This window comes from Lolium perenne, chromosome 6 (assembly GCF_019359855.2).
Source record: "Lolium perenne isolate Kyuss_39 chromosome 6, Kyuss_2.0, whole genome shotgun sequence".
NCBI classification, from domain to species: domain Eukaryota; kingdom Viridiplantae; phylum Streptophyta; class Magnoliopsida; order Poales; family Poaceae; genus Lolium; species Lolium perenne.
In genome coordinates this window covers 41,337,788-41,365,559 of record NC_067249.2, presented here as the reverse complement: position 1 = coordinate 41,365,559, position 27,772 = coordinate 41,337,788, and the positions used below count along the sequence as shown (strand labels likewise).

The following is a 27,772-nucleotide window of genomic DNA, read 5'->3' as shown; positions in this document are numbered from 1 at the left end:
TTCCCCTTCCAACTATCTGCAAAAGCCTCTAGCAAGCGAAACACCCCAATGACCGCGCCGAACAACTAAAAATGCATGTCCCACATGCCATGGATGTTTCTATTGAATTCAAGAATATCGTGGAGGTTTCTTATGAAGTGTGTAGCTATTTTCCCAGAACTTTTTCTAGGCTTCGGCTGGACCTTGATGCTTGGAGCAGGAGAAGTCAGGGAATTTCACTACTCGCACCGCTTACCAGCTAGTGATAGTTCTTACCATATAAAATAACTCTCTTTGTTTATAAAAAAGGTGTCCGAGATAATTTAAATGTATATATACACTGAAGGGTTTCTAGATATATACTTGTATATTTAGACAAACTTGCGACATTCTTTTATAGACAGAGGTAGTAATTTGTTTTGCTTGGAAGGGTCTTTATAGCTCAATGTACTTATTGAAAAAAAAGGCGCCATCTTGAGGTGATTGCGACGTGCTAGCATGTGTTATTGAAGATGAGTATTCCTTCCACTATTCCACACGATTAATCTCGTGTCCATTGGTAGCCGAAAATTGGGACCATATGAGGGAGGTGAAGGCGTAGCCACTCTCACTCCAGGAAGACGTCATTAACACTACTAAATACAAACGAGTGATTAACTGAGTTGTTTGTCAAGCATGCGATTGAACGAGAAATTTGAAAGCCAAAGGCCTATGCGTGCCTTTTAAGGCCTCGGTGAGGAGAGCACCTCCTTGGCCCAGGACACGAAAGGGCTGACAACTCAGCTCTCTAAGCGAGCGGGAGTGAGTGCCTGAAGCACTGCGGCCGCTCTAAATACGGCCCAATAATAGCTACTGTTTCTCCATTTCCTCATTCATTAATAGTTCCGAAACAGTTTTTTAATAAATTCTGAAATTATTCCTTTTACTTCCTTGTTTTATTGTTTAGAAAAATTATATTAATGGAAGGAAAAATAATTGTGAAAACAAAATATTCACATATGCCAAATAAGAAATTACTAGTAAGAATATTTATCTTTTTTGAACGAATTTTGAAATAAGAACATTAGTCGTGTTTGAACGATTTTTCAATAAAATCATTTATCTCATATTAATGTTTTTTCCATATAAATATTTATCATATTTGAATGATTTTCAGTATGAACATTTATGTTATTTGAACATTTTTTATTAAAAATATTTATCTTATTTGAACAAGAAAAAACTACTAATATTTTTTTCAAAACACAAAAAATTATCTAATATAAAAAAAAAGGAAACACATAAAAGAAAAGGAGAAAAGAAAACATAAAATAGAAGGAAAAAAGAACAAAAAAGAAGAAAGTCGGGTGCTGTAATGGGCTCAACCCACCATCGAAAGAGGAAATCGCTCCTGCACTAAGTGGTAAATAGGATTTGCCCAAGTCTTTTTGCGGATGGTCGATCGATGCCGAAGGGCGAGCATAAATTAGTATGGTACCCCCAAGATGCGAACAATTTGTTGATCTTTGCAGCTTAGGTGCATTTATGGAATAATAACGATGCTTTAGACTACAGATTATCATGGTAAACTTGCAACATCAATTGTTCACACTCCCTTTGGTTCTTGAAATTTACTTTGTTGAAGCTCTCCACAACACTGAAGTGAAGCGTCTGATGGAATTTCCAAAGATTGTCCTTGTGAAAATTTAGCGAGAACAAAACAGGGTTGCACATTTTCTAGCAAATATAGGTAGAACTAAGGGCCAGTTTGTGTTTCACAACTTCTTTTCTCTAACTTCAACCCCACTATAAAGAAATAAAATCTTGATGCTTTTGTTAAAAAGAACCAGCCCTGTTCTTAATAATACAAGATGTTTTGAGAGCTTAAACTGAGCTCCAAAATATCATATAGAGAGTACATTTTGTTTAGGAAGGAAAAAACAATGCAACGGATACTAGCTAGCAACCAAATATCCACAAACGTGTGTGGATAGACAGACGGCGGCAAGGCAAGGAAAGCCTTGCGGCCCAGAAGCGCCGACGCTTGCGCACCTTGAACTCCCTTCCATGGCCACCGCCACCGCCGTCTCCCGCCTCGCCGTCCTCGCGCCGGGGACGTCGCCGCTCGCCTCAGGTCGCCGCCGACCTGCCGTCCCCTTCCCCGCCGCCTCCCGCCCGCGCGTTCTCTCCGCCGCCTCCCGCGGCCGCGTTCTCTGCCTCGCCGCCTCTGCGCCCGCCTCCTCCACCGACGCCGGCCAGGACCGCCTCCAGAAGGTACCTTCTGCCTCCCTCGCGCAGTGCTACAAGACATTGAGCATTATGTTCATTAGGAGCTGCGACACTGTAACTTGTTTGGGATTTGCACGCCCTGAAATTTAACTGGAAGTATCAATCTCGTTGTGGTCTGGTCCGGTAGGTTCCCATCACCAACATCAGGAACTTCTGCATCATCGCCCACATCGACCATGGGAAGTCGACGCTGGCGGATAAGCTCCTCGAGATGACGGGGACAGTGCAGAAGAGGGATATGAAGCAGCAGTTCCTGGACAACATGGACCTGGAGAGGGAGAGGGGGATCACAATCAAACTGCAGGTATGTGAAAATGCTGCTGTAGTTGGTTCAACAATGTAGCGCTGTGCTATATCTTCTTGTTCTTTAGCCAAACACATTAGGATTAACTAACCTCCTGTAAATTCTGAGGTTAGAGAGAAACAAGACCAGATACTTGCTGATACCTGCTTGCCACATGACATGAATGTTGTTGTGATTTTGTTAGCTTACGCTGCCATTTACTTGCACCTAAAACTAATCTCGAATTGAAAGACCCCTGTACTTGATAGTTTTGATGTGCATTTTGTTGCCTTTTCTTTGCTGTTGCTCTAATCATTTGTTATCGTAGGCAGCTCGGATGCGTTATGTCATGAACAATGAACCCTACTGCCTCAATTTAATTGATACACCAGGGCATGTTGATTTCTCATATGAGGTATGGAACATATTATGCTGCTGCCAGGCGTGCTTTTAAGATTTGGAGTCGATTGAAATATGTCATGGAATGTTTGACTGGTTGCTAGGTTTCCCGTTCTCTTGCTGCGTGTGAGGGTGCACTGCTGGTTGTTGATGCTTCTCAGGTGCAATATATATTTCTTTCCTGTAAGTTCAGTAGCTATGTATTTTTTTCGATAAGGAGTAGCTATGTATTTGAAGACATTTACCTTCCGCCTTACACTATACCAAGGCTTGCTAAATGTTATCACCATCTTCAGTTACATCTTCTCCAAGATACTAAAAGCTATCTGATGTGATAATGCAGGGTGTTGAAGCCCAGACGTTAGCGAATGTGTATCTTGCACTTGAAAGCAACCTTGAAATCATACCGGTCAGTTTGAACTGCCAGTTTATCCGCACAATAACAAGTTTCCTATCTTCTACTTCCTCCGGTCTCTTTTAATTGACTCGGATTTAGTACAATTTTGTACTAAATTTGAGTCAATTAAAAAAGACCGGAGGGAGTAGTTTTACAATATTTACCTTTAGCTGTTAATAAATTGGGCACTAGAGTTATTTTGAATGTACTATGTTTTTCCTTGCTGGAAGTGGGTGCAAATATGAGTAAAAATGAGTATATTTCAGACAATATACTGTTTGAGCAAGATCTATCTCCCCTTTTATTGGACAATAATGAAAATTAGCTTTAACATGGCAAAGCACTTGTTGCCTTTTGCTTTTTGTAGATGAATACTGAGGAGGGTAAATCTAGTACTCCCTCCGATCCATAATACCTGTCTTGGTTTTAGTTCAAACCACGACAAGTATTATGGATCAAAGGGAGCAAATCTTTATGTCATTACCCTTGAGAAATAGACACTTTTTGGCATAATGTTTTATTATAGCTTCTCACTTTTGTGTATTTGACAGATGCTTTGATTTCTAGTATAGGTTCTAAACAAAATTGATCTTCCTGGTGCTGAACCTGACCGTATCGCGCAAGAGATTGAGGAGGTGTTCCTAAATTTTTGTTCTAACTATCCTGCTGATAGCTAAAACAATTTCTTCCATGTTCCAAATTATGCCACATTGTTTCGTACTAGTCAAGCTCACCATTTCCTTTCTATTCCCAGATAATTGGGTTGGACTGCAGTAATGCAATTAGGTGTTCAGCAAAGGTTAGTTCTCATTACCACTATTGTTTTGTTCGGAGTTGCTTACACAGTGCATGCAGACGTTTAGATAGGGCATATTATTTTCCTTTTTGCGAACATATATAATAATTTAGCTTCTGATTTTTGCTGCTGTTGCTGTTGTGTGTCTGTAGGAGGGTATCGGCATCACTGAGATACTAGATGCCATCGTAACCAAGGTCCCCCCGCCACAGGATACTTTAAAAAATCCTCTCAGGGCTCTTATATTTGACAGGTGACCTTTAAGAAGTCGGTCCACTTAGATTTTCTCAATGAATTATCCAAGTGCTAAAATTGCACAGGCAAACAACATTAATTGATCTACATATTATTCTACATAATAGTCTGAGCATAACTGAACTTTGTTTAATGTTTATCTACATTATTTCAGCTATTATGATGCATACAGAGGTGTAATTGTGTATTTTCGAGTTATTGATGGAAGTATAAAGAAAGGAGACAAGATATGTTTTATGGCCAATAAAAAGGTAACTACGGCAAAACTGGCACCTTTCCAGTAAACTACCATGTTCATCTAAGGCTACAGTAGTGTTTTCTTGGGGTTCAGTATTTTTCTGGAGAACACAATTCCATTGTATTTTTTTCTCATACCACTCGTGTAAATTACCATCCAAAGTTTCCATCCTAATATACCACACCAAAATTGAGGCCATTAGTCTTTACCACTTCCATGAAGTATTTCTGAATTATGACATGCTATAATTATTTCCCATAGAATCTTAGCTGTGCAGCGTATAGAATATTATGCTGAGGTTGTTGTCAAAATAAACAGGAATATGTTGCTGATGAAATTGGTGTACTATCCCCCAATCAGATGGAAGCTGATGAACTGCACGCTGGTGAGGTAACTTTGTTAGTTCCACTTTAGTTATTTACGAAATGGACACTTCTACCATGTATTAGTCATGCCAGAATGCCAGATTATTGGTCTAGATGGCTAAATGTGCCATCTATGCACCATTGCGTTGAAGGAACTTTATAGGAATTTGTCAACCCCAATCATATGATCCAAAGGGCTCTTGTTAAAAAAATCTACAGGTCATGATCTTACAAAATTCCTTAAAAAATCTATGTATTGCACGTTTCTTTGACTATACCTTGGGCAGGTTGCTGTTCCATTGGTACTTCGGTGGGATCAAGATGGCGTGAATTAAGCCGCCGTATGTAACAACATAAAATGTTACACATTAAGGTCCTATTTGGATTGAAGGATTTTCATAGGAGTTTTGTAGAGTTTTAGCCCATCATTTTTTTTTCTCCTATAGAGCTCCTCTGGATAATAGGAATTACATCATCAAATTTCCTTTGTATTTCTCTTCTACACCCTAATTTCATAGGGTTCTTAGCAGGAGGTTTAACCTCATTTTTTTTTTTCCTTTTATGGTTTTCTTCTAGATCTTGCGCCATTTCATCCTATCTTCTTAGAATGCTGCGTTCCGATGATGCCTTTGAAGAAATTCTGTAGGATGTCAGAACGATGGAATTTTCTGACAGAAGCGCTTTTGCTCAAAGAAATGAGATCATCAAAATTCCAACGGATTCCTTTCTTAAATTCTGGTGGAAAATTAGGAATCTTAGCAAGAGCTTAGACCCTTAGAAATTTTCCTTTGCTCCTGGCATGTACCTTCTCTCTCTCTTCAAATTCCTGCAAAATTCCTACGGTGCACCCAAGGAGCCAGTTCTGCGAAATCATATGTTTTTTACTTCACGCAGGATTGAGTAAACGAAAGATACCTCAATCCTAATTTTCTCCTATTCCTGTGTGATTTCTCCTAATTCTGTTCATAGTACTGCAATAATTCTTTCAAACCAAATTTCTTGAAGTCTTGACCACTCCTTCACAGGTCGGCTATCTCTCTGCTTCCGTAAGATCAGTGGCAGATGCTAGGGTCGGTGATACAATTACTCATTTTGCAAAAAGAGCAGAATCTGCTTTACCAGGATATTCAGAAGCTACTCCAATGGTTTTCTGCGGCTTGTTTCCTTTAGAGGCAGATCAGTACTGTACTTTCACCTTGAAATGAATTTGTTCATCTCTACGGAAGCATAATTTATCTTGTATTGACATTGAAGTTGGCAATAGGTTTGAGGAGTTGCGGGAAGCATTGGGAAAACTTCAGCTAAATGATGCTGCCCTAAAGGTGGTACTCATATCATTCCTATGAGTCTATGGATGCAAGGTCATCAGATTAGCATGAGTGTGTTGTCAAACCAATTTGGTTTTTTATGTTGCAAGTATTTGAAGGTTGGGGCGTTTGTTTGTTGACCCATATCTTCATACTGCAGTGCATCTGTATGAACATAAAAATAGGAAAACTGATATAATATAATTCATACTAGATGCAAAATGCAAGTAGACCATGATTGTTGTATACATGATTTGCATTGGCACACGCTTGTAACTTTTTTTGCCCTAAGGAGACATAGAGGTTCTAAAGTAATTTATGAAAACTAAACTAACAAGAATATTAAGTTCATACTTTTTACTATTGAAAACTAATGATGCCACATGATCACTGTATTGATGAAAGTAATTAAAAAGATAGTTGTAGTTTTTATACTCTACAATCAACTGAATATAAATACTGTAACTGGAACCTGGATTTCACAAACCCATGTGTCCTGATATGTGACACACAAGCAAGAAAGACTTAATATTTTTGTGTTAAAACATGCACAACACCAATTGCTAATAAAATCAGTATCTTCATTTATGAATAGCTGATCAATGTTCCATTTCTACATGGTAAGAAAACTGTTAGATTTTTAATCTCATTCTTATAACATTTAAGCATGAAAATTTACAGTACATTTATTCTCTTGGGCTCTGTAATATGTGGATTGTTGATCACCCATTAGCATTTTGAATTACATCTCTTGATTTTTATATATGGACATATCTTGGTTATTGGCGCAGTTTGAACCGGAATCTTCTAGTGCCATGGGGTTCGGCTTTAGGTGTGGGTTCCTTGGTCTTCTTCATATGGAAATTGTTCAGGTTCTTACAACCGAATGACTCTTAACAATGCATCTCACATTATAACCATGGTACCCTAGATTTTTCTATAATGTATTGTTCTCTATTTTCAGGAAAGGCTAGAGAGAGAATACAATTTGAACTTGATAATTACTGCACCTAGTGTTGTTTACCGTGTCAACTGTGCCAATAATGAAACTGTAAGTTCTATGATGCTGAACTTTTGCCTTTTCTGTGGACCCATCTAGTGCTTAATTTATATATGTAAGTTAAATCTCACTGTTTTGTATCTCTAATTTTTAGAGCAGTATTTGTTGGACATGACATGGAAACCATTTCCGGCTAATTTAGATGTTTCTACCTTTTCTTGCTTACTGCCTTGGTCAAGGTTGCTAAATTTGACATCTTTTTAGTAAAGGAAATCAAACGTTTATTGATCCAGTTTGAGTCGTAAACATGCCAGTTTTATTTATTTGGCATTGCGATGTCAATGTAAACATATGCTTACTTATAGATGTCATGTAGGTTGAATGTTCAAATCCATCTTTGCTTCCAGAAGCTGGTAAACGGAGGTCCATTGAAGAACCGTATGTAAAGGTTGTTGCTGTATACGGTCTTCCACCATCCATTCACAGTCATGCATTAATTTTCCTGTACTCTGGGAATTACTGTACTCTGCATGTGTTTGATCCTCCTATTTGGTATCTGCTCTATCCTGTTTCAGATTGAGTTGCTGACACCAAAGGACTATATTGGCCCAATAATGGAGCTGGGTCAAGAGAGAAGAGGTGAATTCAAGGAAATGAACTACATTACAGAAAACAGGGCAAAACTTATCTATATGCTACCACTAGCAGAGGTATGAAAACATTATTGTGACCAAAAACATGCAAATTTTCCACCTCGTTGTAACTTGTCAAATGGAAATGTATGCATGAAGCAAATGAAAGGAAAAACTATGGGAAGTATTTTTTTTTCTGAGAAAACGCAAAAGACTTGCGTATCATTGCATTGAAAAGATAGAGAGTTTTACAATCCTCCTAGGAGGAGGAACAAAAAGGAAAATACATCAGTGCACGTCCCAAGTCGTCGGTAGCGCTACCCTTAAACCCTTGGCCCCGGCCCTAGCCCACTGCGCTGCCTCCTCCATGATGTCATCCACCAATCCAAAGATCGATGGCCGGCTCCTGTCGAAAACGCAAGCATTGCGGTGTTTCCATATGAGCCATGGCATGAGTAGGATGATGGAGTCCAGGCCTTTGCGTAGGATCTTGGGGGTTTGCTGCCTCGCTTTGCGCCACCAATCGTCCAGGGTTGCGTCGGCGTCAGTTGGTGGTTGGCAAGTCATGCGCAAGCGTGCCAACACCTCGTGCCAAACCTGCCTGGAGAAGGGGCAGGTGAGGATGAGGTGATGCATCGTCTCCGGCAGCTGGTCGGACAGCAAGCACCTGGGGTGGTGCTGCAGTCCTCGCCGGGCCAGTCTCTCCGCGGTCCAACAGCGGTCCATGCTCGCCAGCCAGCTGAAGAATTTGACGCGCGGCGGCGCCCAGGTCTTCCAGGTAAGTTTCCACGAGCTGGACGTGACCGAGCCTTGGAACATCGCGAGGTAGCAGGACTTGGCGGTGTAGCATGACTTGTAATGAGAAGTAATGAGATGCATACCTCTATGAATCTGCAAAACATACAAAACATTTTCCAAAGAAGAATTTCAGTAGACATGATATGATAATTGTATCAATATCGTATAGGCCAATTGGAATTCTGCTACTTCTTGGCAATCATATTGTTAGCATCACTTTCACTATTAACTTCATCCAAAGGCAACCTGTCAACCTGATTCTTCATTTTATATGCTGCTGCTTCTGTAACATTGTTCCTTTCTACTCGACTTTGTGATAGCTTCTTTGAAAGTATATTTCTTGAATTTGCATGCATTGTACTGAAGGCCCTCTTGTCTTTTTTTCATGAAACCTATCCAGTTATTTGGTGGATTTTCTGTAGATTTTCATTTGTAACTGTAATGCAGATGGTTGGTGATTTCTTTGATCAACTGAAATCTCGAAGCAAAGGATATGCTAGCATGGAATATGCAGTTGTCGGGTACATATACTGTTAGATACATGTTATCTACCTGTTTATACTGTATACCTGTTCTGTCTTGCCCGTATGCTGCATATATTGTTCATGCAGTATACATGTTGTCTTATTGTCCTAGAGAAATACAAGGTTGCTTCCAATCTAGGTTTTTGGTTCCAAGGCACTGTAATAATCATGATGCAGCGGTTGCTTATGTGAACAGATCAATGTACTCGAAAAAATCTCTTTTTTTTTTTACACATGTCTTGATAAGGATGACTACTTCTTGATTCTAGTAGTAATATGGGTCATAAAATAGTGTTTCTAGTTTGGATTTTAGAATCATGCGTACTTTTATATTAGGCTACACCTTAGCCATCTGTTTTTGCTTGTTCGTGCTCAATAGTTCGTTGTGCAAAATCAGCTTACATGCATTTTTTCCTAATTGGCAGGTACAGGGAAAGTGACCTAGTAAAGCTGGACATACAAATCAATGGTGAGCCTGTGGAAGCATTGTCGACAATTGTACACAGAGAAAAGGTACTTTATCTAGTAAAGGAAGTTGCTTACTAGATAAGTGGCCAGTAAAACTGTACTCATCTTGTAGGATTTTGGGGAAACTGTGGATGGGTTGGTCCCTTGGACCTCCACACCCTCTCATATATATAGCTCAACTTAGGCTTACATGTTAACTCATACACTAGAATAGTCTAGACACTACTACTATACTAACACTCCCTAGAATACTCTAGACTTTGCTAATAAACTAACTTAGATTGTAGCACACTATTGGAATATTCTAGACTTTCCTAGGAGACTACTACTAATCTCCAATTCCCCTAGAGCATTCTAGACTCTACTAGAGTACTATTACACTAATCTTAGATTCCAACACTCCCCCTCAAGATGGGCGATGGATATCTATCATTCCCATCTTGTTACATGCCAACAAACATTCCTTACTACCTAATCCTTTGGTTAGACAATCTGCTATTTGTTCTCTAGAGGTTACATGGCTTAACTTCAAGGTTCCTTCGTCAAGCCGTTCTTTAATGAAGAATCGATCTATTTCCACATGCTTTGTTCGGTCATGCTGAACGGGATTGTTAGCAATGTTTATTTCTGACTTGTTGTCGCACCAAAGATTCAATGGCCCTCTCCGCAGTAGCTTCAATTCTGATAGGAGGCCTTTCATCCATAACATCTCACACAAACACACCGCCATTGCTCTATACTACCTGCAGTTGATCTTGAGACCACATGTCGCTTCTTGCTCCTCCAAGATACCAAGTTTCCTCCTACGAAGACACAAAAGCACGATGTGGACCTTCCGTCATCAAGGCAACTTGCCCAATCGCGTCACAATATCCCTCCACACTCAAGTGCCCATTGGCCTTGAACCATAGACCTTTTCCAGGACTTCCTTTCAGATAGCGTAAAATTCTATAAGCTGCCTCTAGATGTCCACTTCTTGGGTCATGCATGTAGCGGCTCACCACACTCACGGCATAAGATATATCAGGTCTCGTATGGCATAAATAGATAAGTCGACCAACAAGCCGTTGGTAGCGCTCTCTATTAACTGGATCTCCTGACTGAGCACATAGCTGGTGATTTTGCTCAATAGGAGTTGAAGCAGGCCGACACCCAAGCATACCAGTCTCATTGAGTAGATCCAACACATATTTCCGTTGAGAGATAACTATTCCTTTAGGAGATCTCGCAATCTCAATACCCAAGAAATACTTGAGTTGTCCTAGATCCTTAACCTCAAATTCTCTGCTCAATCTCATCTTGATAGGCTTATTTCATCATTATCGTCTCCGGTGATAACAATGTCATCCACATAAAGCGCAAGGATGGTAATACGATGCCCTGAATGCCTATAGAACACGGTATGATCCCTATTACATTGCTTGTAACCCATATTGCGCATGGCTCTCCGGAACCTATCAAACCATGCCCTTGGTGACTGCTTGAGACCATACAAAGACTTCTTCAATCTGCACACCTTCCCACAGGTGTTGGAGTTACTAAAGCCAGGTGGAATGTCCATATAAACTTCTTCCTGGAGATCTCCATGCAAGAAAGCATTCTTGACATCCAGTGATGCAAGGGCCAACCAAAGTTAGCGGCACAAGAAATAAGAGTTCTTATAGTACTCATCTTTGCAACAAAGCAAAGGTCTCGTCATAGTCAATCCCATATGTTTGATCGTAACCCCTTGCCACCAACCTTGCCTTGTATCGTTCTATTTTCCCTTCTGGGGATTGCTTCACGGAATACACCCATTTGCAAGTAACTGGACGTTTTCCAGCTGGAAGAGTAACAAGATCCCATGTATTGTTCTTCTCAAGAGCTTTCATTTCCTCCAACATGGCCTCGTACCACTTTGGGTCTTGTTTTGCTTCTTTCCAATCTCTTGGGATCACCACAGATTGCAATGATGCGATGAAGGCCCTGTAGTTCGTAGATAGAGATGCATATGATACATAATTAGCAATGTCATGCTCCTCCTGGTACCAATTTGGAGGTTTTCTAGCTGCGACTCGGGTTCCTTTTCTTAAGGCAATGGGCAAGTCCATTGAATCCCTCGTAATAGATGGACTGCGTCATCGGACAATTCATCGGTTTCAACACCGTTGGAGCATGTTGCTCCCCTTGCACTGTGTGTCACTTGTCGTGGGAGCCCGTTGTTGCACATGTTGCTCCCCGCACTGTGTGTCACTTGTCGTGGGAACTCGTTGCTGCTGCTCATGCTGCGATTTCCTCCGTGTATACACTTTCAAGTTCTCTTCCTCGTTTGGCTTTCTCCATCTCTCTTCACTTGTAGCTTGTCTCCTTGTAGACACCCTTAGATTTTCTTCCTCATTTGGCTTTGTCCATCTCTCTTCACTCGTAGGAGATGGAATTGAACCAACAACAACTCTGGATGGTTCATGTTCCTTTGTCCTCAAAAGTTCACTCTCCCTCTCTCGACTAGCTTCGATTGTGCTAGGAGAGTCAAAGTCAAACAACGAGCTGAGGTCCGTCTTTTCTCCATAGAACGGCTCAGACTCTCTAAATGTCATATCCATGCTAACAAATGTTCTCCGCTCACTAGGGCTCCAACACTTGTAGCCCTTTTGTCCAGATGGGTATCCAATGAAGATGCACTTCACAGCACGAGGATCCAATTTTCCCACCGAAGGTCTATGGTCTCTAACAAAGCAAGTACACCCAAACACCTTTGGCGGAACGATGAACTCATTTTGGCCATAGATCATTTCATATGGAGTCTTCATCCCAAGCACTCTTGAGGGCATCCGGTTGATGAGATAAGTAGCTATAACCGCTTCACTCCACAAGAATTTGGGCACATTCATGGTAAACATAAGTGATCGAGCCACCTCCAGCAGATGACGATTCTTCCTTTCAGCTACTCCATTCTGTGGAGAAGTATCAGGACATGAAGTTTGATGAAGTATTCCTTTTTGGGAAAGAAAATTGCCAAATTCATTGTTCACATACTCCGTCCCATTATCTGTCCTGATAATTTGAATACTAGCGTTGAAGCGATTTTGGACATATGCATAGAAGTCCTTGAAGCATGTAAGCACCTCACTTTTATGTTTCAAGATATATCCAAGTCATTCGGGAGTAGCAATCAATCAAAATGACAAAATACTTCATCCCGCTAACAGAGACCACCGGGAAGTCCATACATCGAGTGAATCGGTACAAAGGGCAACGTGCTCCGCATGATCCACGACTCACATATGATGTCCTGGTGTGTTTTCCAAACTCACATGCATCACACACAAGTTTTTCTTTGTCCACCTTCTTCATTTCTTCAGGGAATATCTTACTCATAGTATCAAAGGACATATGGCCCAATCGACAATGTTGGAGTATCAACCTTGCCTCATCATCATTGGTAACAACTGTGAGAGCAGTGCACAACGCTTCATCGGTTTCCCTTCTATCCAAGTACCACAATCCCTTATGTCTCACACCTATCCCAAGCCTCCTTCCAGTCTTCCTCTCTTCAATTATACAATTATATCGATCGGCAATTATTCGACAATCAATATCATCAACCAAAGAGCTCATAGACACCAAACTCACCGGAAACGATGGAGCATATAATACCGAAGACAATGTAATGGACGGAGTGCATTTCACTGTGCCGACCCCTTTCACAGGTTGATAAGTTCCATCGGCTGTTTGGATTGTCTCTTTATGCATGGGTGGATGTGGAGTATATGATGCAAACTCACTCCACTTACCCGTGACATGTGCTGATGCTCCCGAATCCAGAATCCAATTTGAACAAGTTCCATTTAATGCAGGAGCCTGACTTGAGATTGCTTCTTCTGTTTGTGCAAGATTCACACAATTTCCTAGGACAGTTGTTTTTCCACTTTGTTTTGGAATTTCTGCACTCTCCCTTGATTGTCTCAACTTCTCAATCTCCTTGAGCAATTGAGTCATTTTCTCAAGTAGCTTCTCAATTGTTTGATTCTCCCCCATTGATCAATATTGCTGAAAATCACCAACAAACCAGCTTATGTGCTTCTTCTCTTCTCTGCTATATTTGACCTACTCTTGCAGATCTCTCGACCCCTCTGGATCTTTCTTCTGGCTGCACACGCAGCTTAGGTCTCTCCTCTGTCCTCTGCTCGCACACGCAGAAATCTGCACCTTTGCTTCTCCCTCTTCACTACAAGCCACAAGCAGCTGCACCTCACCCAGCTGCTCCCTTCACCACCACACCGAACTTTGCAAGATTCACCACCACTCCGAATGCTGCAGACGGTTGGCTCCGCACCTCTGCAGCAGCTCACATCAACACTTCTACCTGGGCAGCACTCCACTTCTCTGCCCGTCTGTTGTATTTCTCCTGGATTTTGCGGAACTCCACCTCACTCCACCGAATCACCACAGGCAGCCCGTAGCACACACCATCACTGCCTCTAGCTCTGATACCATGTAGGATTTTGGGGAAACTGTGGATGGGTTGGTCCCTTGGACCTCCACACCCTCTCATATATATAGCTCAACTTAGGCTTACATGTTAACTCATACACTAGAATAGTCTAGACACTACTACTATACTAACACTCCCTAGAATACTCTAGACTTTGCTAATAAACTAACTTAGATTGTAGCACACTACTGGAATATTCTAGACTTTCCTAGGAGACTACTACTAATCTCCAATTCCCCTAGAGCATTCTAGACTCTACTAGAGTACTATTACACTAATCTTAGATTCCAACACATCTGACCTTTCGTTTTTTCTCGAACATATATGAGGGTGGCAATCAGGTCAGGTTTAGTCGGATTGTCCTTTTGCCAGACCCATGCCCGAAGCCCATTATCTAGTGAATGGCTTACCCATGAGGCGATGACCCTACCTGTGGGTCAGGGTTCAGACCCATGCCCGAACCTGACGGGTAACCCGGCCCAATTGGGCACCCATCGGGTCAAACCTTTGTTTTTCAATTTAATTTTATGAGCTACGCAAACGCGTCCTTAGGTTAGCTTGATGCATTGCCGCTTGTCATACTAATCCCTCGTGTATTTTATCCAGCATGGGTTGAATTGCCACCCTTAAGCATATAACCTTTGATTTCATCATGTATAGGAATCTCTGGTCTCTGCAGACTGCAGTCTCACTTTGTGTTACTCACTTCCGTGAGTCAAATTGCCACCCTTAAACATATAACCTTTGATTTCTTTTATTGAGCATATAACCTTTGTTTTTTCTCTTGATATCATTTGATTTCATCATCATATATAGGAATGTTTTGTCTGTGCAGACTGCAGACTTACTTTGTGTTACTAAGGGTGGCAATCACTTTGTTAAAAGATATAGATCTAAAACCAGAATGATATGTATACTGTCTAGAAACACCATTGATGTGAACATACACTTACCGTGAAGTGCAAACTTATAGTAAGAACCTGATAATACACGTGCATACAATGGGAGCTGTACAGTTTCGGTTTTGCTTTCTTACCCTTAGTTCTTAACTTTCTCTGCCTTTTTATTTTTATTTTTGGTTCTTCTGAGGTGGACTTGTAGGGTTTTCATCTAATATACATTTGGGTGTGTGTTTGAGAAAAGAACTTGCAAATACACATGCATTTCAGTATGAAACTATACCCATTGTTAAAGATAAGATTGTGTTAGTTTAGAGTTAGTTTCGTACTTTTTTGACCGTTAATCCTGTATTTTTCTTCCCTTAACATTTTCATTAACCCATATACTCTAGGGTAATCACTAATCCTTTGGACAACAGTTAGGCTGCATGTTTACAATTCTCTATGCTTGTGCAATTAATTGTACTTCATTGCTGTACTAGTGCAATGAACAGTTTATAATACTGGTTAATGTTCAGTACTTTCTCAAGCTAATCTGTTTTTTGAATTATTTTTCTAGGCATACACTGTTGGGAGAGCGCTCACTCAAAAGCTCAAAGAACTTATACCTCGGCAAATGTTTAAAATACCTATTCAAGTGAGGTTCATCTGTGTTGTTCTCATATTTTTTTTTACAATGTACTCTGTATGAGCATAGCAAGCTAGGCAAGTTTATCATGGGAGATTGGGAGTTCTGGTTAGGGGTACTGGGTACATAACATCTCAACATACTTTTGGCAACCTATGTTAAGAAATAACATCAATCAAATTCTTCTTTAGTGAATTGATTGTGTATTTGAAGCACAAACTATAATAGAGCAGACTGGCACCACCCTGCCTTGGCTTAGGTCTTACGAGGGCCTAGGTCAGTTCAGAAAAAATACTACCTCAACAGCTTGGTGGAAGTAGGAGCAGCCATATGGCCCATATGTTCTTAGAGAATCATAAATCATAACCACTCAAGCCATGAACTACTCAGTTAGTACTCCTGTTTATAGCAATCATATGCTAATCAGCACCTTGACAGGCATGTATTGGTGCAAAGGTCATTGCAAGTGAAGCCCTATCAGCCATCAGGAAGGATGTCTTATCCAAATGCTACGGTAAACAGAAATACAAAAGCTTGTACTTTGACAGTTCCGTAAAGGCCATCAAATGTTGTGTTTGTTGTTTCATGTTTTTCATCCTGAGCACACTTACCTAAACATTTTTAGTACTTCCTCCGTCCCGAAAAGGATGTCGCGGATGTATCTCTCCGCGACATCCTTTTCGGGACGGAGGGAGCATCCTTTATTGAAATGGTGCATTTCTTAAAAGAAAAGACCACTACTCTTTGCCGTCACAGCTTTGCAGTCAGTCACAACATTATTTTTCTTTCACTTGCAGGGGGCGATATATCAAGGAAAAAGAAGTTGTTAAAAAAGCAGGTAATTATCTCCGATCGTTTATTTGGATGAAAGTTAACTGTGGAGAATTAATGATTGTGCTCAATAGATTAATTTTGCTGGACATTTCAAGGGCAAACATCCCTTTATGGTAGGCAAGATAATATGCTGTTTAACATTTGCCAACAGGCTGAAGGAAAGAAGAGAATGAAAGCAATCGGAAGAGTCGAAGTTCCTCAAGAGGCATTCATGGCAGTGCTGAAACTGGAGAAGGAGGTGTTGTGAATTATAAAGGATCTCCAGTTTCTGTATAGTTATTGGATTGGGCTGGAAAGCTTTAATAGGATGAGACAAGAAAAAGAAAAGAAATAGACAACGGGTCGTTATTTTCAACTCGCCAAGGGCCAGAACAAAGGAACCGCACTGACGTGTATAAAGCCGTTCAGGAACTGAGCTGCTAATCAGAATCTTACATCTATTTGTTGGCATGTCAGATTATGAAGCTAGAAGATGCGTGCAACTCGAGTGGTCATCCGGTCCTGTACAGATTTTGTGTCTGGGTAAAAGAAAGATGCCATACCTGTAATATCCTGTACAGAAAGGTTGGACTCCACAAAAGTTGTATTGTTCGAAAACTTTTGACTTCGCAATTTTATTAGACCAAATGCTGTGAGGCATTTGAAAACAAGGTTTTGCAAGCGTGGTGACTTTGTGATCATCATACAGCCAGTATGCCATTCCAATTCTTCATATATACTCTCTTCATTCCAAACTATGTGTCGCAACTTTTTTCTATAGAGATGTAAATTAATGATATTCAGGACTGAAAGAATATTTTTAATAGGATAACTCTGACCCAAGAACAAGCTTCGGTGACCTTTCCTTGCGGTATACTACAGTCAATATGCTTTTGTACAAGCAGATATGTGGGACACGGTGTTGCGACGCTCATAGCTGACCCCTCTGGTGACTCCGGTCTCTCCCGTGTCGGTCAGTCTTGCCCATGTTTTCTTCCAACGAGAACAATCCAGAGAAGAATAGAGAACGGAACGGAAGAGGATTTGTGAAGCCTTCTCCATCTGTGACACGGACGGAGCGGCCCTGCGCGGCGACAAACTCTTTGGTAGACCAAAGGAGCTGCAAGAGCCCTAGGTGATGGTAACGTATTGTACATCCGTATCTTTAAGTAAAATGCATCTAGATATAACCATGTATCTAGATAAAAGTGAGATACCTATTTTAGTTGGATAGATTATTACTTATTTTTAGGCTCTTCAATTAGAGCTATAGCTGAAAAGGCTACTAATAGATTGAGTAGTCTTTTCAGCTAGATCTACTAATATAATATGTTATCATTACATGCAGCTTTTCAGTAAAAAATGACTACACAACATAGTAAATGATACTCCCACTATGACTGGTCTTAGCTGCAGCCAAGCAGAAGCTGCCAAAGCAACACCACACCGGTGACCCATCGTCCTCGAGAGGCTGAAGTCTGAAGCCTGCATGACGTTGCTTTTGCTTCACCATCGCAAGCAACACGCACACACCTGTGCATGCATGCATGTACAACAAAGAGACAAACAGGCCCGGCTGCTGTGCAAACATGGTAGTACACGGTACTAGTACTTGAGAAATGGGTTTCGTTTGGATCAAAAGAAATTTCCGCGACCTTGGGTTTCCCCCTCCATTGATCTTACCTCCTTTCTGAAATACTATCAGAGTTGTTCGCGCAGGCCAACACCCAACAGCACTTCGAAAATAGCATCAGTAGCCATGGATGTAGGCATCCAGAAAGAAGGTGTACCCGATGGAGGTATGTACAGTAGATCCTGCTACTCCACGAGAAGATCTTCTGTCCATTTGGCACCTAGCTCTCCGGATAAAAGAGACGGGCTGGGATCGGTAGATTCGTTTCAGCGGCGGAGTCACTCAAAGTCAAAGATCAGAGGCTATCATTGCGTCTACTGCAGGCTCCAGGTCGACCGCTCAACGCTCGACCATGCGACTGGAAGTGACAAAGTCAGGAGTTGGCGTGTATTTTCATTTATCTTGCCTCTAGGGATCCCTGTCGGTTGCTGCATATATAGTATGTTTTATGGAACGAAAGAAACTGGAGAATTTTCCAAGATTAAAAAAGCTTTACCCTAAAGATGTAGTTGGAAAAACTAGAGAGGTGCTGGCATAGCTCAGTGCGACCTATGGTCGATACACTATATAGTTACTAGCATAATACCCGTGCGTTGCTACGGTCCCATACTAAATTAAATACGCAACTTTTCGTATGTTTACAAGCCTATGCCAATTGAATCAAAATTGGCATGCAATCCTTTGTTGATCTTTTCTGTGGCCATGGATTAGTAAAAATCATAAAACATCAATTTAACACATATTAAACTTCAGAGAGTAGCAAACTTGTGTTTGACATTAGTTCTTAACATCGTGAGAAACTTGTACCCAGTTAAATACATTAATTCAATGGCTGGGAGCATGGGATGCCATTGCGAGTTAATCTTGTCGATGGACTGAACATTTCCTGACTGAACCTTTTTTCACCTCCTTCCGATATGTGACGGTCGCATGTATCTGTTCGCTGAGCAAAGACCGTAGAAATGAACACTTGAGTCCACAATCTTGAAGTATTACAAGAGAGCAGTATAACTATAAGGCTATATGCGCATCAGCGTGTAGCGGCAAGATGTATGGGTGTTGTACCCAACTCGGAACATGTTGACCAAGTGCAGGTTTCAGGTAAAAGGAATTCGTGGCTTGAACCGTTGGACGGCGACCAGCACCTTGACTCGTCGCGGCTGCCTGAAAACTGTGGGACGACTCATCGTACGCCGCCTCAAAAGTAAGGGTAGTGAGCTGGGAGACGCAGCAGGATTAACGACGGTTTGCGGTGCGGAAGCAACTTGAGCGTTGTCCATCTAATGCGCGTCGGTTTCATCAGCGTCGATGAACTCCTGCGCGGCGGCGGGTAGGAACGGGGTAGATTGGAGACGGCTATTTCGAGCAGCTCTGCACGAACTCGTCTCCCTGTCGTCCCTGTTTCTTTTGGCCAGGGGAGGGCTACCCGGCCGAGCGGAGGACCAGAGCTACGATATGGTCGATAGATAATCGATACGGTATGAATCGTATGTGATTAGAAACCCTGGTAAGATGAAACTGTCGTGTAAGTTCGCATACAGCCAAGCGGGGCCTAGCGATATATTAGGAGGGATTGGAAACGTACTCTATCTGAACTCAAACTCATCAACTAATCGTTGGTCTTTTTTTTTTCAGAACGTACCATGGTTTGATTTTTAGGACGGACCATCACGAACCATCACGTCCTATGGTCGATACACTATATAGTTATTTGTGTTTTGGTTTCTTCTACTGCCTCTGTATATAAATAGATATCGATACTTTGTCTAAATACAAATGCTCCTAGATGCTTTTTAGCGTATAGATATATATAAATTTAAACAAATCTCTGACATCCTTCCATAGACGAAGGGAGTAGCTTGTTTATGGTGCTTGGTAGAGTAATCTTATCATATTTTGTTGGCTCACATAGTTACATTTTTGGTGAATTTATATACCTGTACTTATATAGTAGTGGGGTGTGGCTGATCACAGTAATGACATCATCTACAGTTAACTTTCATCCAACGGCAATCTCTACCTTCTTCTACCCTAGTTCTTCCATGTCGCAACAAACATGCATGGACATGTCTGTGAACCACCATAGCTAAGGAGTGCGCATGAAACTGGAGAACCCCACGCCAAACTTTGCCACCGGATATTTTTTGTTTGATTGAGGGCATCTCCAACCGCGCGACCCAAACCGCGCCCGCGCGTCCGGATGGGTCGAGCCGGACAAAATCCCGGCCCAACGCGGGGACGCACCGCAAAAGCGGACGGCCGTGGCGTCCGGAACGACGCAAACCCGGCCCAAATCTGGGCTAGGTTTGCGTGGCCGCGGATGGTACGCGCCGTCCGCTCGTCCGGGTGCGGGTCGCCTCGTCTCCCTAGGGCCCACCTGTCGGTGACCCGGGAGGCTATTAAATGGGGACTGAAGGGGATCTGGCCCTCCACTCCACTCCCGCAGCGAAACCGCCGCCATGGCCCCGAAGCGACGGTTCGCTTCCGGAGCGAACCACGACGAGGCGAGCAGCAGCCGCTGTCGTCCGCCGGCGCTGCGGCCTGCGGGAGGAAACCGAGGCGGCCTCCACATCGGAGAGGCCGCCCGCGGCGGCGCGGCATTGCCGCAACCGCCGCCTCTACTGCTCGAGCCCAAGCCCGAGTCCTCGGAGGAGGACCCGGACCTCCGCGCCGCACTGCTCATCTCGGCGGCGAAGGAGGACGCGAAATGGCCTCACCTCCATGCGGCCATTCGCACCTCCGAGATGGAGGAAGCGGCTCGGCGGGAGGTCGAGGAAGCGGAGGGCTGGAATCTCTACGCCCAGGCCCGCCAGGCGCGACGGGAGGAGGAGGAGGCGGCGCGGCGGGAGGAGGCCAGGCGCCGCGCCGACGAGGAGCAGCGACGCCAGGAGGCCAGGCGCCACGCACGGCGGAGAGGAGCAGCGCCTCGGGGAAGAGGCGCTGCTCCGTGCGCCGCCGCAGCCTCGGGTGGCTCCAGACCCCCACTCGGCCTGGGAGGAGGCCCTGTGGTCTCCGTGGCCGGAGTCCCCGGCGCGGTCGAGCCACAACAGCGCCTCGCTGCCCGGGGACGTCGTCCACGACGACGACGACGCCGATGACGCCCACAGGAGCTAGGCGGCGCACCGGCGGCCACCGCGCCGCCGACCAAACCCTAATAGAGGGTTTTTAGTTTAAATTTAAAAGCCCATATATGGGCTTCTTTTGTTAGTTATTTGCCCAAAATAGGGCTATGTACAAATTTGCCCAAAATAGGGCATATGTTGAATGAAATTTCGTTTAAATTTACCACTTTTCATTTGTTTCTCCGATTATGCGATGCGTCCTCGCGTTGGGCGCAGCGCGCGACCCAAACGAACACGCGGACGCGGGCCGCTGTCCACGTGTCCGTCGGCCACCCAAACGGCTCAAACCGGACGGGATCGCGTGGTTGGAGATACCCTGAGATACCTTATCACGTGTACCACCTGATGTTACATGTAGAGACAGACGCGTGTGGGTGGGTAACTGTAACAAAAATTCAACGGTCTGGATGTACCAGCACCGGTTTGTCTCCCAGTTGCGGCTAGGCTAGCCCGAGAAACTGTGCGGCGACGGCCTAGGCCCTAGAGGCGGGCGCCTGCACGTATGCCTGCCAGACGACGTCACGGTCGTAGCGCGCGCGGGCCTCCTGGTCGGAGAGCCTGACTTAGAGCATCTTCAGTCGCGTCCCCCAAACCGTCTCCCAAAGCGCGCCGGATCGAGCGTTTGGGGGACGTGTTCTGTTCGTGCCGTCTTTGTGGGACGTCGCTCCCCAGCCGCGTCCTCCAAACGCCGCCCCAAACATTAAATTTTTTTTTTTCAAATATAGCATATGAATAAAAATGTTTACGAGGATTGTTTTCAAATTAAATTACAACAAACAATAAAACAAGTAATCAAATATAATAAATAGGGCTAGATGCTACATCAAGGTGCCACAGTATTTCCTTTGATCCTCCACAAATGCTCAACGAGATCAGCTTGAAGTTGCTCATGCACATTGCTGTCACGGATCTCTGCGTGCATGGCGAGAAAATCAGCAAAATCTGCAGGCAACTCATGATCAACCTCCGCAAGAGGGCCTTGACACTCATAGGGACCAACATGTGACCTAACATGATTCTTGCGGTCATCCTCGATGATTATGTTGTGCATGATCACACAAGCCTGCATCACCTCCCACATTTGGTCGTGAGACCAGCTTAGAGCAGGGTACCGGACAATGGCAAATTGTGCTTGAAGCACACCAAATGCCCGCTCGACATCCTTCCTGCAAGCCTCCTGTCGTGTAGCAAAGTGGGAATTCTTCAGACCTGATGGATTCGAGATTGTTTTGACAAAAGTGGCCCATTTTGGATATATACCATCGGCTAGATAATAGCCTTTGGTATATTGGTGGCCATTGATCTCATAGTTGCATGGTGGAGCATGCCCTTCCACTAGTCTGCTGAACACCGGAGACCGCTGCAACACGTTGATGTCATTGTGTGATCCCGCCATGCCAAAGAAAGAATGCCAAATCCACATGTCATAATCTGCCACAGCTTCAAGCACCACACTACAATATCCATGACGACCTTTGTATATACCTTGCCAAGCAAACGGGCAGTTCTTCCATGCCCAGTGCATGCAATCGATGCTTCCAAGCATTCCAGGAAATCCTCTAGCAGCATTTTGTGCCATGATCCTTGCAGTCTCTTCCGCAGTTGGCCCCCTCAAGTAGTATTTGCCAAACTTTCCCACCACAGCTCGGCAAAACTTGTACATGCACTCAATGGCAGTAGACTCACTCATGCAAAGGTAGTCGTCCTGTGTATCGGCAGGTGCTCCGTATGCAAGCATCCTCATGGCGGCGGTGCACTTCTGAATCGACGAGAACCCGAGGACGCCTACAGCGTCGAGCTTGAGCTTGAAGTAGGGGTCGAACTCTCGAACGCCGTGGAGGATATTCATGAACAGCCCCATGCTCATCCTGTACCGGCGCCGAAAATTGTCGGCATGTGTTGCCTCGTCGGCGAAGTAGTCGTTGTGCAGCATGGCATGCCCCTCCATCCTCTGCCGGGGCTTGGACTTCCTTCTTCCCGGCCCTGATCCTCCGCGGCGCGGTCTCTTCCTCTTCTCCGCCTCAGCGTCAAGCATGTCCTGGAGGGACGCGATGATCAGCAAATGCTCCCGCAGGTCGTCGTCGAAGGCTTGCTCGTCCTCCAGCAGCAGGGCAACCATCTCATCGTCGCTGTCCATGGCTAAAGCAAAATCAATGGTTAAAATTGCGCCGAGGCAGACGACGCAACAAACAGCGGCCAATCGCGCCTACCTGGCAAGTCGTCGAGCACCTTCTGTGCGCGGAGGTGGGGCGGATTTGACGGCGCGTTCTGGGACGCGCTGGCGACGCTGCGGCGGCGCCACGACCGGCGGGAGCCCAGCCGCGACAACGGTGCCGACTCTCAGCACAGATCAGACGCCCAAACGGCCGGGAAATCCAGCGGCGGCGGTGGGGTGGGAAGGAAGGAGCGACGAGAAAAGAGGCGCGGGAAGGAAGGAGCGACGAGAAAAGAGGCGTGAACCAACGGTTTATGCAAATAGTCGTCGACATGTGGGAGCCCGCCTCGCTTTTCGTTGTGTCCGGCGTCCCCGGTGCGTCCCCTGTGGGACGGGGACGGGCTCGGGGCGCCGGACACCGTATGGGGGCGCGCCGGACAAAAATGGGCTTTGGGGGACGCGGCTGGAACGCATTTTCTGTCAGGCGCACCCCAATCCCTTTGGGGAACGCTTTGGGGGACGTGCTCTTACGCTTTGTGGAGCATGATGAAGTCGCCAGCAGCCGCGCCGGCCATGTCAGGGTGCCGCTCGCGCCGGTGCATGGCCTTGATCTCGCCACCTGTCGTCGCCGGCCGCGACGGTTCACAGTAATGGGCTCATGGCCATGTTTGCTGCGACATGAAAAGAACTAGCTAGTAGTAGGAAAGAAGAAGGCATCGAAGGAATAGTTTGACACAGCCGTAGGATAAAATTGAACGGTACGTAGATGAATACCATTACTGTACAGGTACAGCAATAAGACGAGCCACGCCCACTATGGGTCAATCTTGACTTTCTACTTGTTTGGCACACCAATAAAGGGTGATCACTAATATTGTGTGCACTCCTTACCCACATGTCATTTCCACCTTCGACAAAGTTGTATCCAAACCCTTGTCCCACCTTTTCACTTCTTGTTGGATATCAAGGGCTCCCTTGCATGCTGTAGTGGCCCACCTTTTCGAATGCTGCAGGAGGCAAGCACAGATTGAGGCAGCCGGAGGACGCCTGTGTATGTCCCCTCTTGTTGGAACTTGTTGAGACCTGTGCTTACTATTTTTCTCCTTTTGCTTCATTGCAGCCTTGCAGCACTGAGAGCATCTCCAACAGGCGCTGTAAAAATCACTTTACAGCGCGCTTTATCCATGTTTTGTGCGTGAGGATATATTCACCTCCAACAGAAACTCTAAACCTTGGAGCTGTAAAAATCCGTATTTATTTCTGCACGATGGATACAGCGCGCTCTTTTCGGCGCGGTAGATATAGTGCACGATATAGCGCTTTTGCCTCAAGCTGTTTTTTACAGCGCGGGATAGAGCGCTTGTTGGAGCATAATTTTACGCCCACGCGCTAAACCATCCGCTTTTTTGGATGCAGCGCGGGATAAAGCGCCTGTTGAAGATGCTCTAACGGACTGACCCCTGGAGCGTAGTGCAGCAAGAAATGTTCCATCGCAAGTCGTGTTCAAAACCACAGATCACTAGTTAAAAAAAAACCACAGATCACAGAGTCGGTGGACAGCATCAAATCGAGCAAACCACCCCATTGATCGACCCAGTTCCTGTTAAGTAGAGCCTCTGAAGTGCTCCTCCACATCCTCTACCCAGTCGTCATCTTAGTGGTGTATAGACCGTTCTACTGTATATTCTCAGTGTATGAGGGATTTCCTGCATATTGCACCATGTACATATGCTGTCCTTTGACCCAACAGTGAATACTAGTTGCTCATTCACAACATGGTATCAGAGCTCCTGGTTTAGCTCTTTGCACGCTGCAACTCCGTGCTTGATCCGCACCACCGCCGATGATCTTTCCGGCTGTTGCTGCTCCACCTTCTTTCTTCTCTCCCGTTCTTGTCGGGATCGAGTTCTTTTAGTCTTTTTCGTCGTTTTTGAGCTCGATTTGGAGCTCCCGCTGCTTCAATCCGGCCATCTTCCGACCGTCACTGCCCTCTCTGCCGCCGGTCGGCCCTATTCCGGCCATCACCGGCCCCGTTCTGGCCCGCCCCGGCACCGCCCCCTGCTGGCCTGCCCCGGCCGCGCCTCCTGCCGGCCCGATCCGGCCCCGTTGCTGCCCTCTGCTGGCCATCCGCGTCCGATCCGGCGCCGTGCAGCCCTCAGCCAGCCGGCCATGCTTGATCTGGCGTCGAGCTACCAGGCCCCGTGCTGCCCTGGCCGCGTCCCCTGCTGGCTGCCTCCGGCCGGCCTGCTCGTGGCCACGGGAAAGCTGTCCGTGATCCCTCACAAAAATCTGGCTCTGGCCAGATCCAGATCTGAGGGTTGACTCAAAAAAAGGGGGATGGCATCCTCCTTGTCTGGCTACGTCAGTATCCCTCGCTGCCCGGTGATCTTTGATGCTACCAACTATGGAGAGTTTGCTGCTTTCATGCGCATTCACATGCGTGGTCTTTGGCTGTGGGGTGTTCTTACCGGCGAGGTCTCTTGTCCGCCGCACCCCACTGCTGTTGTGCCTCCTACCCCGCCGTCCGTGCCACATGCCCTTGCTGAGGATGCTACTCAGGCTAATCGAGATGCAGCCAAGTCTGCCGAGGCTGCTGCTGATGAGGCGTATGAGGAGCAGGTACTTGCCTATTCAGAGGCTCTTGGCTCCTACCGTGATAGTTTGGCTACCTTTACTCAGTGGTGTGATAAGGATGGTAGAGGTGCTGCCGTTCTTTCACACAGTGTTCAGCCACAGTTTGCTTCTGAGTTTATGGGCCTCGCTACTGTCGCTGAGATGTGGTCTCACCTTCGTCAGCGCTATCAGCCTTCTGGTGATTCTCTGTACTTGTTTGTGCTACGTCAGGAGCATGATCTTCAGCAGGATAACTCTACTGTTGATGAGTTCTACACTCAGAGTGCGGCGATCTGGCGCCAGCTTGACTCTCTTTGCAGTGCTGTCTGTGGTACTTGCCAGTGTTGCCGGACAGTACGTTCCGATATGGACTTTCAGAGGATCCATGAGTTCCTATCTAGACTTCATCTAGAGTTTGAGCCCCATCGTTCTCAGTTGTTTGCTCGAGGCCGTGTTCCTATCTCAGAGGTGTTGACTGAGCTTCATGCTGAGGAGACTCGTCTGCGCGGTGCTTGACTGCTTGGGACACCTTCTGTTCTTGCTTCTCGAGTTCCCACTGCACTTGCACCGACCCTTCTACCCACACCAGCGTCTGCTGCTTCTGGAGGAGCCCGCCCTTCTCGCGGTGGAGGTCGCCCTCTTCCTCCTCGGTTCTGCACTCGCTGTCGGAGGCTTGGTCACCTTGAGTCTGACTGCTATCAGAAGAAGTGGGGTGTGCCTCCTCGTGCTTCACCTTCAGCCCCAGTCACCATCGGTTTCACTGAGCAGGATATAGAGAGACTTCGGCGTCTCCTTGCCTCCTCCGGCTCTGCTTCGACGGGCACTGCTGCCTCCGTGGCTTTTTCCCCTACACAGTCAGGTACATCTTCGTGGGTTCTGGATTCTGGAGCTTCTTTTCACATGTCTCCTGATTCTTTCTCTCTTTCTTCTCTTCGTCCTCTTCCTCTCCTGTTCGTGTTCTTACTGCCGATGGTACTTCTCTTACTGTTGCTGGTCGTGGCACTCTTGCTACTCCCTCCTTTCCCGTTCCTAATGTTTCTCATGTTCCCCGTCTTACCATGAACTTATTTTCCGCTGCTCAACTCACTGATTCTGGTTGTCGGGTCATTCTTGATGTTGATTCTTGTTCTGTTCAGGACACTCACACTCGGGCACTGGTTGGGGCTGGCCCTTAGTGCCGTGACTCCCAGGGACTTTGGGAGCTTGACTGGCTTCATGTTCCTTCTTCTACCACTTCACCAACTGCATCACGTGTGCTTGCTGCTTCCACTACCGCCTCCTTTCAGTAGTGGCATCATCATCTTGGTCATCTTTGTGGTTCTCGCTTGTCGTCGATCTTTACTTCGTGGAGGTCTTCTGGGGCCTGTCTCAAGAGATGTCTCGCTTCAGGGTTGTCAGGGCTGTAGGCTTGGTAAACAGAACCAGTTACCTTATCCTACTAGTGAGTCTGTATCTCAGCGTCCGTTTGATTTGGTCCATTCTGATGTATGGAGTCCGGCTCCCTTTGCTTCCAAGGAGGGCCACCGCTACTATGTTACTTTTATCGATGACTTCTCTCGCCACACTTGGATATATTTTATGACTTCTTGCAGCGAGGTTCTCTCGATATATAAGCGTTTGGCTGCCATGGTCCATACTCAGTTTTCCATGCCTATACGTGTCTTTCGGGCTGATTCTGCTGGTGAGTATATCTCCTAGCTGTTGCGTGGCTTTCTTGCTGAGCAGG

At 45.1% G+C, this 27,772-nt stretch overlaps 1 protein-coding gene across 2 annotated transcripts; it reads left to right on the top strand.

Moving 5' to 3' along the window:
• Positions 1-1,938: 1,938 nt before the first annotated feature.
• Positions 1,939-17,256, top strand: LOC127308268 (translation factor GUF1 homolog, chloroplastic). Of its 2 annotated transcripts, XM_051339052.2 has the most exons (22): positions 1,940-2,232; positions 2,375-2,551; positions 2,859-2,945; positions 3,034-3,090; positions 3,273-3,338; positions 3,899-3,961; positions 4,081-4,125; positions 4,275-4,375; positions 4,532-4,628; positions 4,934-5,005; positions 6,006-6,160; positions 6,245-6,302; positions 7,079-7,159; positions 7,252-7,338; positions 7,664-7,735; positions 7,863-7,997; positions 9,165-9,238; positions 9,667-9,754; positions 15,642-15,719; positions 16,149-16,224; positions 16,508-16,548; positions 16,696-17,256. In XM_051339052.2, exons 1-22 carry the CDS (start codon positions 2,026-2,028, stop codon positions 16,789-16,791), a joined length of 2,013 nt encoding a protein of 670 aa, XP_051195012.1. In that variant the 5' UTR covers positions 1,940-2,025; the 3' UTR covers positions 16,792-17,256. The 2 variants fall into 2 exon arrangements, with proteins under 2 accessions (XP_051195013.1, XP_051195012.1); XM_051339053.2 differs by lacking the exons at positions 6,006-6,160; positions 6,245-6,302 and having other exon boundaries at positions 1,939-2,232.
• Positions 17,257-27,772: the final 10,516 nt, after the last annotated feature.